Source organism: Atta cephalotes (genome assembly GCF_000143395.1).
Source record: "Atta cephalotes unplaced genomic scaffold scaffold00068, whole genome shotgun sequence".
In the NCBI taxonomy this organism is placed as follows: Eukaryota; Metazoa; Arthropoda; class Insecta; order Hymenoptera; family Formicidae; genus Atta; species Atta cephalotes.
The window spans coordinates 450461-471042 of NW_012130132.1; the positions used below are offsets into that span (position 1 = coordinate 450461).

Here is a 20582-nt window from a genome sequence, read left to right on the forward strand (position 1 = left end):
GTGTGTGTGTGTGTGTGTGTGTGTACGCGCCTTCATTTACTTTGCCATTTTTGTGTCTTTAAAACTAATGGCATTGAAAACGTCGATATTAATAATAATCGAAATTTTGAAAAGTTAGTAACAGGAGTCGCGTGCGCGAGGCACTGTTTTTTATAAATTATATCGTCTGATATTACATGGCACGATAATTACATATAGTTAAAATTCATACATATAGTTAAAATTAAGTAGTCTGCTACAACCTAGAAAAAAAAAAAAAATGATTAAAATCTGTGACATCAACAAAATTAATGTTTTTCATGTGAGGTCTTCTTGTTTATGAAAATGAGAGGAAAATTGAAGATTTTGTATGATGTAGATTTTATGATGCAGATAAAATATAAAAGTTTAGCTCTTGTTTTCACTTGTATGACTCATTTAACAAAATCATTTCACACTTAAATTATTATTATATTTTTGTATATTTTACAATTTTGATAAAGTAATCGTTTGCAATATTGCTTATATTGCATGCCCATCGATCAATAAGATCTTTTGAAGAGAATATAACGTTATTATACGGTAATAAGATGTATATTGCGCAATTTAGGATAGGTTAAAGCAGGTCAATGCTGGAACCGTTCAAGCAATGCCCTGTAGGTCAATTACAACTAACCCAGATAACCTTCGATAATGATTCGACTGATTTCTCTATGATTTGTATCTTCTGTCTAAAATTATTCTCATTCTCAGATAATTATACACTCAGATAATTATACGAGAATAAACGTTAAATGTTAAAGTAACCAATGGCCAAAAGCCATTAAAAGTACTTCAATCGTAAAATCTTAAGATATGTATTTAAAAAAAATTAAATAAATAAAATCAGGACTCTTTTATGTACAGTACAAATAAAACAGGTAAAAGACTCTTAATAGTCTAACGCAGTTAGTGGAGTGTAGTAAATTGTTTATGACAATATGTCTTTTATTCCTTCAGAATGTACCTTACAGTAAATGCGGATGTTTCGATCCAATTCGGATCATCTTCAATGTAAATTCATCAAAATCAATCTTCTAATATTCTATTTCTAAGATGCATTCCTCACACTCTAAATAATCATAGCGTTCTCAATTTCCTCATGAAAACATTTCATCAATATAAATTGACAATCGACGATTCCAGAATGTGAGAAAGCCATAAGAAATAATAAATCAAATGTGATAAAATAACCCACAAATATAATTAAATCAATATAATTAAATTCAAATTAGAATTTTTTGTACAATACATGTCAACAATTAAAATCAGTAAGTTTCGGCTACTTTTATTTCGAGAAACAACGATTGAATCATGTATTATTCATATTTTATGTATCACGTACGCAATTAGAGTTCAGTCTATATTTATGTCGGTGTACACGAGTGGCACTCTGGTCGTTGACTGGGGAATATTTGCACATCGTTTTCGCCTCATTATTAAACATTCGATTTACGGGACCACATATTGGTAATCCCGATTTATAAAAAAATAAAGAAAAAATGAGTAGTCGATGCAGCGCCTACCTCATGAAACCAGGTCAATTTGTACGATCTGGGATTCGCCCTGACGTTGCATTCGAAGTAAACATCGGAGCCCTCCTTGATATTCTTCGGATTTAGAGTGGAACCTATCTTGAGACTGGCGATGGGCGCAACTACAATCAGAGAATCAAACGTTGTATAAAAAATGACAAATATAATTAAATTATTTTTTTTTAAATTCATACACGAGAAAATGATGCACTTATTAACAGTATTAGTCGACAGCAGTTTAATTGAAAATAATCTCGTTAATTAAGTGACAGTGTTAATGAAACAAATACGCCATGCTCTTGTAATAAAACATTATTTGTTTCATTAATACTGTCATTGAATTAACAAAATTACTTTTACAATTAGACTGCTGTTGGCTAATATCGTTAATACACTGTTAAATTCATAATTCGTTTACAAGTCGTCATTGCTTTTACTCTTAATATATTAACTAAATATATTAACTAAAATGATAGAGTTAAAGTTTTTAATTCAAGAAATTAATTTGATTCAAATTTAGTTTCTTTTTTAAATGCGTTAATAATACATTGTTTACTCCGAAACTCAGCAATTTAATCGTAGAAATGGATTAATTAAATGTAGTTGTTAATCACATGTTTTTTTAATACAAATAATATTTGGATACATTTGAAAGTTAAAAGTAACAAAATGTTATTTAATTTAAGAAATTAATTTAAATTTAATCTATTAATTTTTAACAGTGTATATACAATATCATTTTTTGTATATAATAGAAACATAAATCTTTTTACTATCTTAAAATATTTACGTATTCAGTTATATTATTTTGTGTTATTTCAAGACCTTAAATAGAGGAAACCACTGAAAATAATTTCTCTGATTAAAGTAAGATTTCGATTTTTATTAAAGAGAAATGTACATTTATAGAAAGCAAAATACAAATTTTTAAAAAATTAAAAAATTTTAAAATTTTATTTTTACATTCGAGCGACATGAATAATTTCACGTTTTTTTTATGTTTAGACACGACATATTAAATATATCCCGCGCCATATTCGGACGAGATTCTGAAAAAAACTGAACGCTGCGAGTGTATCGGAGCGTGACATCATCGGTAATTTATAAACGTCGCTTTGACACAACGTTATTTATGAACCGATGGATACCAACGCATGGCAGAATAATATTGCGGATATTAACGGGCTGAACTTTAATGAAATCTGCATTTTCGGCAGTGGAGTCAAAGCGGAAATGCGTTAGCACGGAATTTTATCGCGCGTGATTTTCTCATATAATGAAAATCGCGATTGATCACTATGTCAATTTGGTATGAATATGTGTATGTGTAGACAGCTCTGTGTAGAGTTAATTTGCGAATAATGATGATAATGATAAAGGGCGATGATTAGAGACCAGAATTTCATTTCGCTGACAATCGAATGCGCGTTTCAATAAAAACGCTTGAATTTTACATTTATTAAACGAATAACTAATTTTAATAAATTGTTCATCAATCGCAATAAAGAAATAAATAAAAAAATATATTAAAATTATTATGAATAATTTTTGCGACAATAAATTTTATTATTAATTTCATAATATGATTAATAATTATATATAAAGTCATTTCATCGAGAAAGAATGTAAAACTTCTGCAGTAACTCTTGAATCTGTTTTAATTAATTACAATTACGCATGTATCACCAATAAATTATCGATATAAATGAGAATTATTCGATGCTTTCATTTAATATAAACGCATGAAATTTCTTTGAAGGCTTTTAAATTTATCACAGCTTATACAAAATTATACAATAAATTTTGGAGCTAATTTAATAACACGATCGTGCGGATTGTTTGATCTTTTCATTTCACAACGTATGGATGTGTAATCTTGTTAATGGCTTTTAAAGTTAATTAATTATAGTTTTGCGACGAATGAAACAACCAATAACTCCATTCACGTAGTATGACAATATTATACAGCATCACAAATAGAATCTCGATGTTCAATGAAGAAGAAACGAGGTATAGAAGGCTCTTGAAATAGGATTATGCGTCCATAAGGCTGTTTAAATAATAAATCAAAGCGAACTAATTTAAAGCTCCCTTCTAATGGCATGAGGGAAATGTAAACGAATACGAGCTCTGCACGGAATATGACTATTAATAATGACACTTTGATCAAAGCATTGAAGTGCCCGTCAGTGATATCTTCGACATAACATAATTAGATAGCATAATTATAATATATACACGCATATATACAAAATGTCATACCATTTAATGATCCAATTTTCCAGGTTTTGATAATTAATTTTCTATCCCAATTCTGTACCAATTTTATTAAAACTAAATATGTTATAAAGCAAATGGTATGACATTTTGTGCACTCTGTATATGTGTTCCTATTTATAAATTATTTAATTAGCGATAATTAATAACAAATTTTGTTACGCGCGACATCATGAATTTCTTCTCGTATTGAGTTTAGCTATTTATTGCCAAGAGGAGAAACGGTCGTTATTCTGGATACCTTGTGCGACCGGAATATTTGTAACAATGCAATCGCGTGTAACTACAATTACAAGCGTCGCGTATACGGATGGCGCATTGCCGTTGAGCGCAGCGTTGCGAGATAGTAATTGCATGTTGATTCAATCCATTCTCGTAACACACGGGGAAACAGCCAATGAGAATCGCGAGAGTGCTTCTCGATAAACAAAGTAGCATTGATTTCCGTTGGGTGACGATCGTTTCGCGCGAAATCGAACGGACGAGCGGAAAACGGTATACACACACTTTTCCGGCTTTCTCTCGCAATATTTTTCTTCGATTTCCCATGTAGCGTCGATTTGAAACGAAACGAGAAAAAAATTATTATTTCTTCTGAGTGAATGCGAGCGACTTTTAATTAACGTGACTTTAATAAAAACGCAGGTTATATCGAATATCGTGAAAATCGGCGGTCTAGCACTCTCGCACTTGAGAAAACACAAAGCTCTTCCGTTAGAGAAATCAGTCAGAGAGAATACGAGTAGTTCTTTCAGTTCCCTTTTCCCACCGTCTAAAATAATTGAAGAGAAACATGTCAGATGATTTTACTGGTTTGTATCAACTTCTTAATTGAACAGCAGCTAGGAACTGCAGATTGAAATGAAACGTTGGAAAATTCAATGGAAGAGAATGTGGAAAAATAAAATAGAATGGAGATCATATAATTTTTTATATATATCATTCTTCCATCATAATTAACTAAATAAAATATTGTTAATCGTCACCATCTACGAAACTCGAAATGAATAGCACTACAAACGCACTGAAAAAATTCTGGTTGTAACTATCAAATGTCGAGTGAAATAATTTCAACTAAATGTTCAGGTAATATAACTAAACATAATTTTATCTTTAAATAAATTTTATCTTTAATAAGTATTAATATACTTTAAAAAATATCGGTGTGGGCTCAACGGTGTCTATATATATAATTCTTATTATTAATATTAACATTAATATTAATATCAACATAATGTCGATTTGAAACCTATAGTATTTATATCAACTCTATCATGATATGCATTTAAAACTTACAGTGTTAACGATTCACATTGGTGTTAATATTAATATCAACACAGTGAGAATTATATAGACACTGTTATGTATTTCCAATGGCAATAATTGTTAAATATTTATAAAGGTAAAATTATGTTGAAATTATTTCACTCAACATTATTCACTCGATGGCTATAAGCAGATTCTTTTTTTCAGTGTATTTTGTACATTCTAAAAAGTATAGGTGTAGATTTAAAATCATGAGCAATTTTATAATTGTTTTAATTCACATCAATAGATATGATGTGAATTTAAAATTCATGATATTTATTTCAACATCAACACGGTGTGAATTATATAAACACATGATGTTAACCGCTCCATATTTTTTAGAATGTAGAATAAAAAAATTCTATTTGGATAAAGAAATTAATATCATTAATATCGTTAGAATGCAGCAGTGTATAATTTTCCAAATAGTTTCCGTCATTAATCGCAATCGTGAAGGATTCCATTTCAACTCGTTTGTTCATCAGGAATTGGTCTCGCGTACTTAGTTTCCACGCCGTCGCGAATCTGCGCGCGGAAACGGAAGACGTGGGGAATGGAAGTAAGTAGCGAGACGCGACAGGAGAGGATCGTCGACGGAGCGGAAAACACGACTTATGACAGAACCTTCCCGATAAATTCACGGAATATAATGCGACGTAATTATGCAACGAAGTCTAATCTGGAAACACGGTAGTGTCTCATCGCTAATTTTACGTTTTACGTGAAATATATGGATTGACGTAAATATAATTATGTACCTTTGTAAAAAAAAAACTTAAGATAAATTAATGTAAAAATAAATAAAGGAAGATCAATATAACATCTTGAAAAATAAATACGAAAAAAGTGGAAAATGTCAATTTAAATTTTATAATAAGAATCAATACAACCGTTATTATCTTTATCGGATACAAAAAGATTCTTTCGATAAATTTTTTATTTCTATTCCAAATTCTTTCTAAATTTCTTGGAATGAAATCCGAGATAATCCGAAATTAAATGATATTTTGAATTATGGGAATACTATCACTTTGTGTCCATACAATATATACAGTATAACTTTGTAAATTCTTAGTATGTATTAGATTCGCGCGATAATCTACATTGGCAGTTTCTCCGCGAGAAATTTAGACGGAATCGCGTCTTCATGATTGCAGCAGAGAATCTTGTGATCGTGTTGTGCGCGTGGGATTATAATAGAACTGCACAGTATTACGATATTCATAACGCGAGTTGCTGATTACGTCGGCAAACACGATCGTCGCAGCTCGGAAATGCGGCTCTCGTGACTACGGTATGTAATCTCGAAATAAATCTTACATCGGCGCATATAGCGCGCGTCGCTTCCCGGATTGTGTTGCACGTTACGTAGCGCGCGTTCGATATAAACGCGCATGCATGCGGCGACACCACAATATGCACCCCGACGATGCTGCCGCGGCTGCACTCAGCCGTTGTGAAATTCACGGAATACGTGCAACCGCATCCGCAAGCTCTCTCTCGCGGGATGCTTCTTCACACGTGCATTCGAACGCTTAAACCGCGTTTAATCCCTTCGTGGTTCGTTATTTATCAAAAATATGCGTATTCCTTTTTACAGATGTACAGATACCTCACAGAAAAATTTTTATCATTTTTTAAATTTTACTTCAACTTGAATTGTCTTTGATTACGTTATATTTGATTATGTTATATTTTAAAATTCTATCTTGTGTAAGGATTGTGTAAGACTGTTACAATTACGCAAGATAATTTTTTCTGCATAAGAATCTTGCATTGGAGTTTCGCTAACTGTAAATGAAACGTTTCACATTCGCGCATATTATTTGTTGTAGGATTATTAATCCTTTGTGAATCAACGATCTCATTTGGGGTTACACAGCTTTTTTTATAAACTGCTTTTCTCATGAAACTTAGCCTATAAGATAATTTGATGATGTTTTATTCGTATCAGAGGTCACAAAAATAAAAAATTGAAAATAGATGGAGATCTAGTAGTGGCGAAGAATTAAAAAAAAAATGATCTGATTATTATAAAACTCAGTTTTAGGGATTCATTTTAATGCAAAGTAATATAAAGTTTTCAGTTTCGCTTTATTTGAAGCTCATTATTGCTACTAATTTCCAAACTGATTTTTAAACTCTCTGTTCTGTTATTGTAAGCCCTATGACACTAGATCCTCCTTCACTAGAGGTTCAACATTTTTAAGTATTTGAGCTCAACAATACCAAAAATCTCTTGAGTTTCACGATAATCAGATTATTTTCTTAAAATTGAAATTTTATTTTCTTGAGGTCAGTATCAAATTTATCGACTCCGAAAACTCCTAAACATAAAGTCAAAGAGTCGAACACAGAACAACTTTCCCCTTACCTTTAAATATTCAATTATATTGAATATTTAATTGTCTTGTAATCTGACGATGCGAGTCTCAACCATTCAAATATTTTTTCAGAGGTTTGTTTCCTCTTCCTTTTCACTGTTTCAGACAAGCCTATTAATATTATTTTACGAAATTGATTTTTAAGCGGCACTCGTGGTACATGTATTGTATTTTTCGCATACCCTACAGTTTGAACGAAATTGGCTGGATGATTGGTTAGTGGTTTCCGATCGCGCTTGCGATCGCGCCTCGATGGAAATTCGTAAAAGCGACACGACGTGAGCAATTATCGTGCCGCGTCGGGTATTTTCATTTCTGCGGGAGCATTCAAATCGCGACACTCTCTCTTTTTTTTCATTGCTTTCCACCGGACACGCGTGTATCCAGTTCTGCGCGAATCGCCCGATCTCTGTATTGAAATCGCCCTGTTCTGCATTATCCCACTACGCCTTTGGGAATTCTCGGTAATAGTGCGTCGTTGAAAATATAAAAAACGATATTGCATCCTGCGTAGGAATTTTCATAACAACTGGTTCTTGTTTTGCATGATATATGATTAATATACAGGATGTTTTTGAACAACATTGATTACAACAAAGTAAATAAATAAATAAATACAATATTTCCTTTAAATATATTTTAACAACAATTTACAAAAATAATCTTCAAATTATATATATAAGTAAAGAAAGAATATAAACTACTCTCTAGAATTTTTGAAATGGAATTTAATTTTAAAGAGTGACAATTGAACCAATGATGAAAAAGAGTGGATCAATTGTTAATTTTTAAGAATGATATTTTATTCTTAATTAGAGAGTTACTTTCCCCCCAAAGATTTTAGAGAGCAGAGCTTCAATTTTTACTCTAATAATAATTAGAATATCTTGAAATGAGTGAAGATGTCTTGATAGAGAAATCGGAGATTCCACTTCAATTCATTTGCATCACTTTTATTGCATAATTTTTATATATATGCAAATTGTAGCAAATTTTGCGGTACTCAGAAATCCGCAATCATTCGTAGCAGTCTCTAATATTATCTTCTAGGTCATAAAACTCTTTTCTCTTTGACGATCAGTATTATAGATAACGGCAGTCCATCGTCAGCGACATCTCGAGCGATCATCTTGGAATAAAGCTTGGCACTTACATCTCATTGTTCGTTCGGGCATCTCGTGGAGGCTGCGTGGCGGACCACCGTCGTCACCCCGCAGAGAATTCGATTCATCAAAGTTCTTGCCAAACGAAAAGTCTCGATAAGGAGAACGAGAAAAGTGCAAATAAAAAAAGTGGAAGTAAAGAAGGAAGACAAAGTGGAACAAGAAGAAAGACCGAATGGGACAGTGCATGTCAAGTGTGAGTGAGAGAAAAATTTATTGTTCGGACAGAAGGGAATAAAAGAATTAGAATTCCTTTAATCTAACGCAAGTTCTTCACAAGTAGAAAAAAATCAAAGAAAAAAAGATATAGATTGAATAAAAAATATCAATTTAATCCTTTCACGCTTAACAGAGCAAATGTGAAAAGTTAACAGGGAAGATTTTTATGAAGAAGGTGTGCTTATAAAAAATTATAATTGTAAAAAAAATTATAATTTATTAAAGACATTCCACAATAAGAAATAACAGGAAAAGGAATGAACCTTAAATTTAAAGTGAGAAAGGAACGATAGCGGGAAGGGAATTCACTTGCAACTTACGAGGAACGAGAATGAAGAAGAATGTAATAAGGATGGAAAGACGGGACGCGCTAGAAGATAGTGGAGAAAAGAAGATGAATGTTGACGAAAAACCGCGTGAATATGTAGAACAGTGAGGAAGAAGATGCAAAGGAAGGAAAAATGAGGATAAAGCGTCAAGGAACGCAAAGAACGAAGGCGAAGTATAACGAAACCGTGTGAGAAACGGCGAAAATGTGGAAAAACAATAGAAGTAGGTGGAATTGCGAGCAAAATGGAGATCAAGCAGTACAGAAAGACGGGTTAAGAATTCAGGAGAATAAGGGAAAAATATGCTTTAACTCTGAGTACGTCTTAAAAATTGGAACACCTCGAGCGATGTATCACGTTTTAATGTTCCCTCTCTCGGTTTAAGCTCAAAAATTATTATAAAAATTTTTGCTACCCCAATACTATGACAATCTTATAATAAATTAAAATTTAATGAATTATTATTACTTCTAACCTAGAAATGTAGTCACTTTATTTTTGTTTTATGTAAACAATCATTTAAGATGTTTTTTAAATTAAAATCATTTTTATAATATATTTTTAATAACATATTAATGACTGTTTTCCAATTTATTGGCATTTAAAATTAGATATTATTCATTCATAATTTTCTAAAAAAAAAAGTAGAAAGCAAACAATTATTAAACAAAATGAATATATTAAGCAACTTATTACAATATTAATTTTAAAAAACTAAAGATTTTAATTATTAAAGCATTTAACGCTTTTTTATTGCAGGTTTTCGACAGAGTATATATTTAAAGATTCGTAAAGAATAATTATTAAAAAAGAAAGAAAACGCTGTCCATTTTACAACAATTCATATTTTCTTGCTGCTAAAGTAAAAATCTAGGTGACTATTCCCGGGTTAATTATTTTAAATTAATAATATATGTATAACAATAGATATTATGCATTTGTTTCTTAATGCATGTCTAATATCAAAAAAGGTCTAAATTATTTCAGAGATGACAAATAAAATAAAATAGTGAAATTTTCAGAAAAATAGTTGTATAAAATAACAAAATCCTTTACAGACTATCACACTTCATATCATTATATGTTTCAAAAATAATGAACGAAAAATGAAATAGAAGGAAGAAGTGAAAATGAGATCAGTTTATCGAGATGATAGTCGAAATAGAAAATGAGAAAGAGCGAAAGATTGAGAAAAAATTTCCAAAATAGATCCATAGCGGCTTCGTGATATGAATTCTGCGACGTGTGCGATAGATCGACACGATATTATCTGGCGAATTCTTTTTTGGCTGGTTGTCGCACGATGAATTCGATTGATATCGACGTCCTGGCTAATATAAAATTTTTGAGAAGGATCGAAACGTGCAATCCATTCGATCTGGGATATTGGGTGGTCGATCCTGCCGAGTCGACAAGTCGGACCCAAACGAGCAACCGAAAATGCGATTCCTGGCATGATAATGATCGATTTTTAAAAGATGATTACATGTCTATGTGCAGTGAGGGAGAAATGTGAGGGAAAGAACCGCTCAAAAAACGAAAAAAGTTTGAAACATTTGATCAAACGAGCGCAATTTTATCAAGAAATATAGAAATACAAAAATAAATATTTATAAAAAAAATTTACAAAATTTTAATAAATATTTGTTTGAATACTAACGAAATATTTACTGAAACATATATTTGATACTATTAATTTGATTTAAGAATCATTTTTTTATTAATAAATATATATTTATTGTAAGTAAATGTTCAGTCGATACTATTTAAACAAATATTTATTAAAATTTAGTAAATTTTTTTTATAAATGTTTATTTGTGTATTTTTATGTTTCTTGATAAAATTGCGCTCGTTTGATCAAATGTTTCAAACTTTTTTCGTTTTTTAAGCGGTTCAGTCCACAGTGTCAAAAATCTAAATAAAAATATTATTAAAAAAACTAGACGTATTACATAACTGATCGGTTCATATTTTTAAAAGAAACTCAATTTCATCTGTATCGAATCATCTATCGAATTTTTACTGAAAAAATATATTAAATCAGATTCATGTCTGAAATAAACCACTATGTCTCGATTTAAATTTTTGTAGAGAACGGTGAATTTCGAATTCAAGGAATTTGTGATAATCGTGGAAAAGCGAGCGAACGTTCATGATTTTCGGCGACACGAAGAGTCAAGGGGATCACCTCTCAAAGGCTACTAATTTTTAATTAAAACTTTGTCATCCTTGTCTATTATTCGAAAGGCGGATTCGGTATACGCGATCGTACTGTATTAACGTCGTTGTAACCGAAGGAATGTCGACCACGAGCCTGTCAATTTTTAATTAAAAACTTTGCGGTTACTGTCTGGAAACGAAAGTGACGTTGAGTAATGACAATATATGTTTTTATGAAATTAATATGAAGATACAATTAACCTTATCGCATCATCTAGTGTGTTATTAATTACATATATTTAAACTACATTTTATTTTACTTTTAGATATACAGTACTTATGATTCATTCTTTCCTACAAAAAATTATTGCAACTAAGTATACACACAAATTGCTTGATTACATCTACATTAATATATATTATAATATATATAATATTATAATAATTATAATAATATATTATTATATTACTTTTTTAGAATTCTTAATTTTTAAAAATATTAATTTAAACAATATTTGTGTACATATATGTGTATGTAAACCGGTAAATCGTTCAATTATTTAAAAATTTTTAAATAAAAATTTCCTTAATGGACTTTCCATATGGATTTTCTTCACTTTTTAAAATATAAATTTATTTGAACTAATATTTATTAATTAATATCTTGAAAATTCTGAATATCAGAAAAGTAACAATAGAGAGTGCGATTATATTTGTGATTCATTTAATTCCTGTCCATAGAAGGATTAGAATGTTAATTAAGGTATTGGTTCCTGCGGTCGAACATACCTGCTACTGTGAAATTGACAGAATCGTGATTTAGTGTCCAAGCGATCGAGGTTAACGATGAAGCTTAACGATTCAAGGAACGCGAAATTTCCTCAATGGCGTTACTCAGGTATCGAACTGGGCTCGGCGATCAGGTTCTCCTTGCAGTTCAGGACCATTTAGCTTCGCGAGTAATGGCGTTCGATAATGGCTTTCCAACGTTCGAAGACAATGCTTGGATTTATCGTTTTTGCGCAACGCTGACGCTCGTACAATTACATTCGCGGTTTCTTGATGAATCTATAACTTATTTGTGCGCATGGACGTTTTGTGAGAGATACGTAACAAGTTTTGCGTTATGCAGATAGCAGTTACAAATATCAAAACAATACACGATCAATAATCACAAATGATGAAATACGGCATAAAACGCGAGTTCTAAAAAAAAAAAGACTGAATGTAAAATATAATAAATCACAAAATTCTAAACATAATAAATCTATACAGAACAATTTTTGCTGAAGTATCTAAAAATTTAATTAGATCAGATTTAAAAATAATTTTGTTGGACCATTAAAATAATTATATAAGACATTCACACTGTAAACATTTTTTGCATCATTACTCATGCTTGAAATTATTATCGTAATTATTTCAATGATCCAACAAAATTATTTTCAGATAATTCTATTTGAATCATCGAAAGAATTATGTAGGACGCCCAAATTAGTTATTAAAATTAAAATGTCAAAATTTTTTGCAACATTGCCATTTAAATATTCTAAATAATTATTTTGATAGTCTAGCGAAATTATTTTCAGATTTGTATCTAACTAAAATTTTAGATTTTTCAATAAAACCGTTTTTTTTTATATAAATTATGGATTTACAGAAACGTGTTCGATTGTTCTCTTACCTCTCCTGTTCATCATCAAAGACGCAGATTGATACAGACGAATGCGCATTGATAAGTAGAACGCGCAATGATCAGGTTTTCGCTAACGACTGACAGTGCACCGTGTTATATGCATACGTCGAGTGGAACAACACCGCGGATTACATGAACGCACACATAGGAGGGTGCGAGTAGTGGTAGTCAATTAGGAAGCGACAGTAGTACATGTCAATATCGTGCCAACAGCAGTAAAGCTCAAACATGTAGGCAGACGTACGTGTGTGCGCGAGGATTACCACACACCAGGTTAATTTTGGGGATGATAACGAAGGCTCGCGGACTATGATAGTCAATTAAAGTGTAGCAGACTATTACAATAGGGAGTTTGCGCTACTATGCTGGCTACAGCCGAACGGCAGTGGCTTCGCAGTAGTTAACTCCGCTCGTAGTTATAGGGATATAGATAAACACTTAAATGCTCATCGAGGCGATAATTGATAATTGCTTATTTGTCGCAGTGAATGATGCACGACGCGGCTGCATCTCGCACCGCAAAAACGTCGAATGTTTATGTTAAGTGCTAGAGAATAATTAATCTCAGTAAAATAATGAATTAATTTTTTACATTTGTTCGGAAAGATGTGATATAAACATCTTTTTTAAAAATTATATCAAATTTTTGTCTACCTAATCTTTTTCTTATTATATATCATGTTGTATTATATTGAATTATGTTATATATAATAGAATGTAATACAACACGATAATACAGAATATGAATAAAAATTATTCTTTTGACACAAGATTTACACCAAAAAGATTCATTTTTTGTCTTATAGTTCGATGAATGTTTGTTCTTACTGGCACTTCGTTACAATTTTAATCAAGGTGACTATCGATTGTGCGGATTATCACTCCTAAACCACGCGAAACCGTGCGAGCATAAATCATTCACCGACGTGAGGACATAAATCTTTCCGCGTCAACAACGTGAATCCTTTCCATTCTGATAATCGAACGTTACCCGATCCGGTTCGTTGGGCCGTGACGACCTCATTAAAATTACTTTCCTTCCAGTCTAAGACAGTTTTATCGCGCGGAGAATTCGTAACGATTAATAGTTCTTAAACGTAACAATTAATAGTGCGTAAAGTTTTTGCAAAGATACGGACAATTAATCAAGCAACGAATGCATTAAAAGTGATTAGTAAATTCAGACAAATAACTTTCTCTTTATAAAACATACAACGTAAAATGAAAGACTGTATTCCTTAGCAGTTCTCAATAGAAAAAAACATAAATAAAGAAAAAAATATGTGAATACATTATACAATATTATTAAAAGTAAAAAAAATTTCCTTAAAAAGAGATTTTCATTTATGTCTTGAATATACCTTTCGCGAAAAAATTATTGTTATACGCGGCGTGCGCTATTTCTCGCGCTATTACTGCCACGAACATCCACCAATTTAAATCCCCCTTCCAATGACATAAAGCCTTCCTCAGAAGTGGATTATCTGCTTCCGAGCGTGTGTCGTACTTCCCGTAGCAGCAGTTCCGGCTGTCGTCCGTAAATCAGCGGATTCGTCGGCACTCGCAAATTGGACACTCAACCGCAATATCGATACCTCGGAACCGCAGACGCGAGCATACCTAAACCACAAAATTGTCGAAGCTATCGTCCATCCGGTCTAACCGTTCGTCCCCGTGCATATACACACGCATCGTCGTAGATAACAAATCGACAGGCATTACTTAGGATCGCCGCTTTAATTAATCACGAGTGACAAGCTGCGTTCCAGAACGCTCGTGGTAATGCCACCAATGATCCCTACAGCTTACAGCTTCTTATATCATTTCCCAGAGTAACAATATTCAATACAATCTGTCTGATTTTTCTTCTTCAGAATTTATCACATTGATGATATAAGAATTTTTAATGTCAACAAAACTATTCGTGCTAAGAGTTCGGAGAAAATGCAAATAATTTTTGAGTTCTTAGAATTTAAAGGACCGCTTGTTAACGATGTAACATTTCGCAGATGTAAACTCCAAGGATTACGGAATTTAGAAACTCTTATTCACGTTGCTTCTTTCAGTGAAAAGATGAAGTAGGAAGTCTATAAAACGTTTTTGTAGTTTTTGTATTATATTATTGTAAACAATTTCTAATTGTTTCTTACAATAATTTTTGGATAATAATTTCAATAATTATTGTAATAAAACATTGAAAAAAGTGGTTTTAATCTGAAATACGTATGCAATAAGACTGTTTGAAAAGATATGAACGATCCATAATTATGATTAAAATAATCAGGCAAATTTAATTACACGTATTTCTACGGTAACAAGACACACTTGACATGAATTCTGATGAAAATAATTGAACTTTAAGTTAAAATATTAGATTATTTAATCTGATAAGAAATTCTGTTTAATTCTACCAATTTTATATAACTATATCTCTTTGTACTATACATATTATATCACGTTAATTCAATCATGCTCTTTTTGTAATTATAATAAAAATTTAGATTTCATAATAATCAAATTCCGATAAATTTAGGTATACTTATTCTGCTTGCAATCAAAATATTTGATTATAATAATCAGAAATTCTGTTTATTTCCATCAAAATTTGTTTAACCAAACATATTTTGTTAATTCAATAATTTTTTTTGTGCAGTATCGCATATATGGAAAAATCTCTCAATGGCTTTTCTGCTATTACTACCTTCGGAACGTTTTATAACATAATGAATATGCGAATTTGTTCTGTCCGTGTGAATAATCGAAGCGATCGCGTGCTTGCACGCTGGACGCTATTTAATGAAACTAAATGCGGCTTTATTTTGTTCGTGCTCGCGCCTCCTATGTCGGTCGTTAACTGAATATCAAATGCATGGGATTCAATAAAAAGCACGATCGTCCACGACATATTTGTCAGTCTGGATTTTAGGCTAGACAGACAAAATAATTAACGCTTCATTTCTCATGAGCAGAAAATATGCGAATAGTTTTGTCGTTTTAATTATTTGTGAGAATTTCACAAAGCGTATAAAGCGATGTTATGACTTTCCACTTTTAATTAGAAACTTTTGAAATATCTTGTACTTATAAAGAATTTTTGAGCTTTTCCAAAATTCATACAATTTAGTTGACTGTATTCGTCATTCATCTCGCATCTTATAATTAAAAATTAAATAAAATATATATAACATTGATTATACTGTAAAAAAATATAAATTAACTTTAAATTTTGAGAAAAAATTATTATATTAAGTATAAAAAATTATTATATTAAGTATAATAATTTTTGTAAATTTTTTCTTTATATTAAATATATTTTTTATTACATCGATAAAATTTTTTAAGGATTTTTTGAGGATTAAATTCCAGAGGCTTTGTTTAAAACTCTTAATTTAATATTAAATGCAATACTCGTGTCGTAACTTTAAGTTAAAAATTTAACACAGTAAAGCGTCAATAAATATCAAAAAGTTAATAATAAAAAATGCGCTTCATGATATATATCATGATATATTTTTAAAAATTCTCACAAAAATTTGAAGCCGATTTCGAGTTTTATAAAAATGAAAGAATAGCCGGATGAGTTTAGAGTGTTCTATAGTCGGATATTTAAAAGCATTTCACGTTACCACTCACAATGTAAAAATTCATGTTGCCATCCTGGTTGGTAGCGCGAAAAAAGCTGCGCGTAAATAGCGAACAGGAGGTAGAAAGTCTCGACGAGCAAGAAGGTCCATGACGAGGTTGAAAGGTGTTACGATGTCCTTATTACTTGGCACGATGGCCCAACGGGTCTTTCCCGTCTAAAAGCCTTCTGTAAAGTTACTTCGCTAGGATGCATCACCGTTCAAAAAAAGAGACTGACGGCGCGGCGATGATCGTCTTTGTCGGCGCGTTTCTTACAACGCTCATTAATACTCATAATTCATTAGGGCTCTCATGTCGTTGACCCAATGCTTAAAATCCTGTCAAGTAGATCAAACCGTCGCATTGTATCGTATTTCGTATTCATTAAACAAAAAAAGTAAAATAACTTTTTTTTAGATTTTTTTCACTGCAGATATCCATTGTTATATGTATCTCATCTAATTTTTACAATATTTAATAATTAAAATAATTGATTTTCCGAGACATTCTAAAAATCTTTTAAGTTTAAATAAATTATAACAGGCAAAGAAGAAAATTCATAAAAAGATTTTCAAGAAAATCTTCACGGAAAAAAAATTAGATAGTACACCTATAACTTATTGTGTGAATTCAACTGTATAATTATATAAGAAGATTCGATGGTTTAATAAGTTGCTAATGTTATTCAGCTTTGCTTTAACATAGAAAACTGACTGTCTGTATTTTTGTGAATAGATTTGTTGAATGTAGATTTGCTGAATCAGTGAAGTTCTCAACTGTTATTTTTTTCATGTTATTTAAAAATTTTTAAAAATAATTAAATGTGGTGTGTATGTCCCTATATATAGACAAATATTTTAAGATTAACATTTTCAAAAATAAAAAACTTTTAAAAAATTAATAAAGTGTATATTAATTATAGATTCTTCGCAAGCATCGTAATTTGATGGAACTCGAAGTTTTATAACAGAACTCGGACAAATAATTTCTCTGCGAATGAGAAAGCACCTGCGGCATTCGATTGCACTTATAAAAATGGCTGTAAAGACACGAAGTAAATGAAAAACAATGTACGTGCGTGTCATCATGTTCATAAACAAAACTATGACCAGGCAAGCCAGGTAACCAGGAGAAAAGACATTGTCGTGCAACGTCCTATTTCATTACGAGGAGTGTAGCACGGGAGAGACCGGTTTTATGACGTGAAATGAAAAATTTATCGTCACGTACGAGCGCAGAGACGCGCCAGTTAAAGACGACGCTGATGTAATGCCAATTTTTTATCACTGATAGGACGCGCAATGTGTAATCAAACTAAAATTTTACATAAAAGAAATGTATACATGAATCTATTTAATTATTTATCAATGACGTGATAAAATCTACAATTTTTGGATTATTATAAAAATGTTATACATCACGATCAGGAATATGTTACATTACAAATCAAAAGTGTTGTTCTACACTGAAAACTTTTTGGGCAAACTATAATAATTGTCCCAAAGATGACTACGAATTATAGTTAAATTATAGTAATTGCATTTTTAAAGTAACTCTAATTCATAGTCATTTCCACTGCCAACTACATATTTGTTGATAGAACCATACATACAGTTACTAACATTATAGCAATAACAACTATAATAGTAATATGTAATTATACTCACAAATATTATCCACAAACTTTTAATTAATTACCCCCATAAATTTTTTTCACAGAGGAAATAAAATATTTCGCACATGATCTCTCTTAAACGTAAATGTGAAAAGAAAATATTTCGTTGCACTGATGTGCAATATCTACTATTAAGTTAATATTCTGGACTTATATTATACTTATATATGTTTAAGTTCGGTTCTGCTTAAATGCGTTCATACAGATCGTAGTCACCCTGTAAACCGCAAGCTGTTACGTTAACAGGATCGGAGAGTTAGATACCATTACGCAATACATGCTCGTTCAAGGAATCGTGCTGTTGGACGAATGAATTTGTCGTGAATGGCAGGAGTACCAGTGCAGCTATACCAGGAATCGTAATAACACGTTTTACGACATTCTCCGAGCACTCGAGGAACGTAAAATGAGTTCCTTCGAAGATATTCGTAGTCCGAACGAGACGGATAGTTACTGCATCTCGGGATTTACGGCGCGATTCTGCTTGTTAAGTGTCAGAGTTTAAAACTTCGGTTATGCATCGGATTACCGCCGCTTCTTCTCTATCCCGAAGTTTTTTTTCCTATTTTCTTTATGAGCAAGAGTTCCGCTTAAGTTGCGCTTCTTCGCAAGATCGAAGTGTACTTGTTTCGAAAGGATTGGAAATCGCGTTTATCGAATGTGTTAATTAAAGTTTATATTCAATTTGTTGCATTTAATACGTATACATTTAATACGTGTACATATATAATATAAAAAGATTTTCTTTAAATACTACTTTATATAATGATTAAAAAAGAAAAAAAGAGAAAGAGAACATACTATATTATTTCTGTATTATAGCAATTAAAAAAAATTGCGTCATGTATGTTTCCATATTTTTTAAATAAAAATTGTTCGGAAGGCAGCGATTGATTTATTGTGCTAACCCAGTTTCGATAAATCAATGTTTCTCTTCGGAGGAAGGAAGAATAATAACTTCATTCGTGTTAGTCACTGTCAAATTATAAATTGCTAGTGCAATTATTATAAATTCTGTTTTGATTGGTGGATATTTTACAGGAACCAAAAATAAAAAGTCATCACATTTGACTAATATAACGAGTATAGGAAAAGTTCAAACGTAAGAGAAGGCATTGAACTCTTCTGGGAACGCGCTGAATTTATGAATCCTACGAAATGTAATCTTAAAGTCTTCGTGTCACTTCTTTTTAACTTTCATCTTCTGATGAGTTCTAAACTTCATCCCCAGCTCTATTTCTATGACACCTGTCTTACGACTTTTCTTTCTTACAATATCTTTCTTGCCGGCAACTGCAACTGTTTTTAAAAATCATAACTTTCGCTGCACCGTGAAATATTATAACATTTACTGTCGCGATAATCCCTGTTTATATTCCTTGAAAAATCATATTCGTTTACTCACGCGAACTTCGAAGAATGGAACTTGAAATATTTTTAAAGATCTCATCTATTATGTACTCCAATTCGAAACTAAAGCTGTTCTGAATATACATCAAAGTCGCTACAAAAGCGAGTTTTGACCCCTCGTGTCTCATAAATAACCGTCGAGACTTACTGTGAAAAGATGAGAGGATGAATCGAAACTTGGACTACAAATGAAGCATTCGTAAATATTCATGGGACTTTTCTGAATGGCGGTTTTCCAGTAGTTAGCGCAGTCTCGCCACGATAATTAAAGTAATTAACAATGGGAGCTGTCAAGAAAGTCGAAGAGATCGCTGGTAATTACAATTACCAAACAAAAAGCTATCGTTTTTCCGAAATTCACCGGCAACATTAGCTAGCAACGAATAACAAGCAAGATAATACATCTATCGGCGAGATAAAGCATTCGTGCAAATGACTGAATAACGAGGATATTTATTACGAAATTATGGGTTATTCCATAGATGGCCAAAAATCTTTTCGATTAAAATAGATTAACATAATTGCACAATGAAAAATTATAAAATGCAAAAGTATATTTTTCAAATAAATTTATCGATAAAATAATTAAGTAATAAAAAACTATTGACTAATAAAAAATTCATTACATTAATTAGTTATTTGTATAGTTGTTTAATACAATTATTATATTTTTCAAACGATTTAACAAGTTGTTTTGTCCATTAAAATTTATTGATTGAAAAATAAAAATTTTATTATTTCATTATTTGATTGTTTATGGTACACTATGTAAAAAAAATCGAT

The 20582-nt window shown here is 31.3% G+C and overlaps 1 protein-coding gene across 1 annotated transcript in view; it reads right to left on the reverse strand.

The window, feature by feature from the left end:
- Positions 1 to 20582, reverse strand: part of LOC105623959 (protein turtle-like) — a 247436-nt gene that overhangs the window by 30071 nt on the left and 196783 nt on the right. Inside the window, exon 9 of the mRNA XM_012205328.1 lies at positions 1545 to 1675. Coding sequence (XP_012060718.1) covers positions 1545 to 1675 — 131 coding nt within the window. The remainder of the gene's footprint in view (positions 1 to 1544; positions 1676 to 20582) is intronic.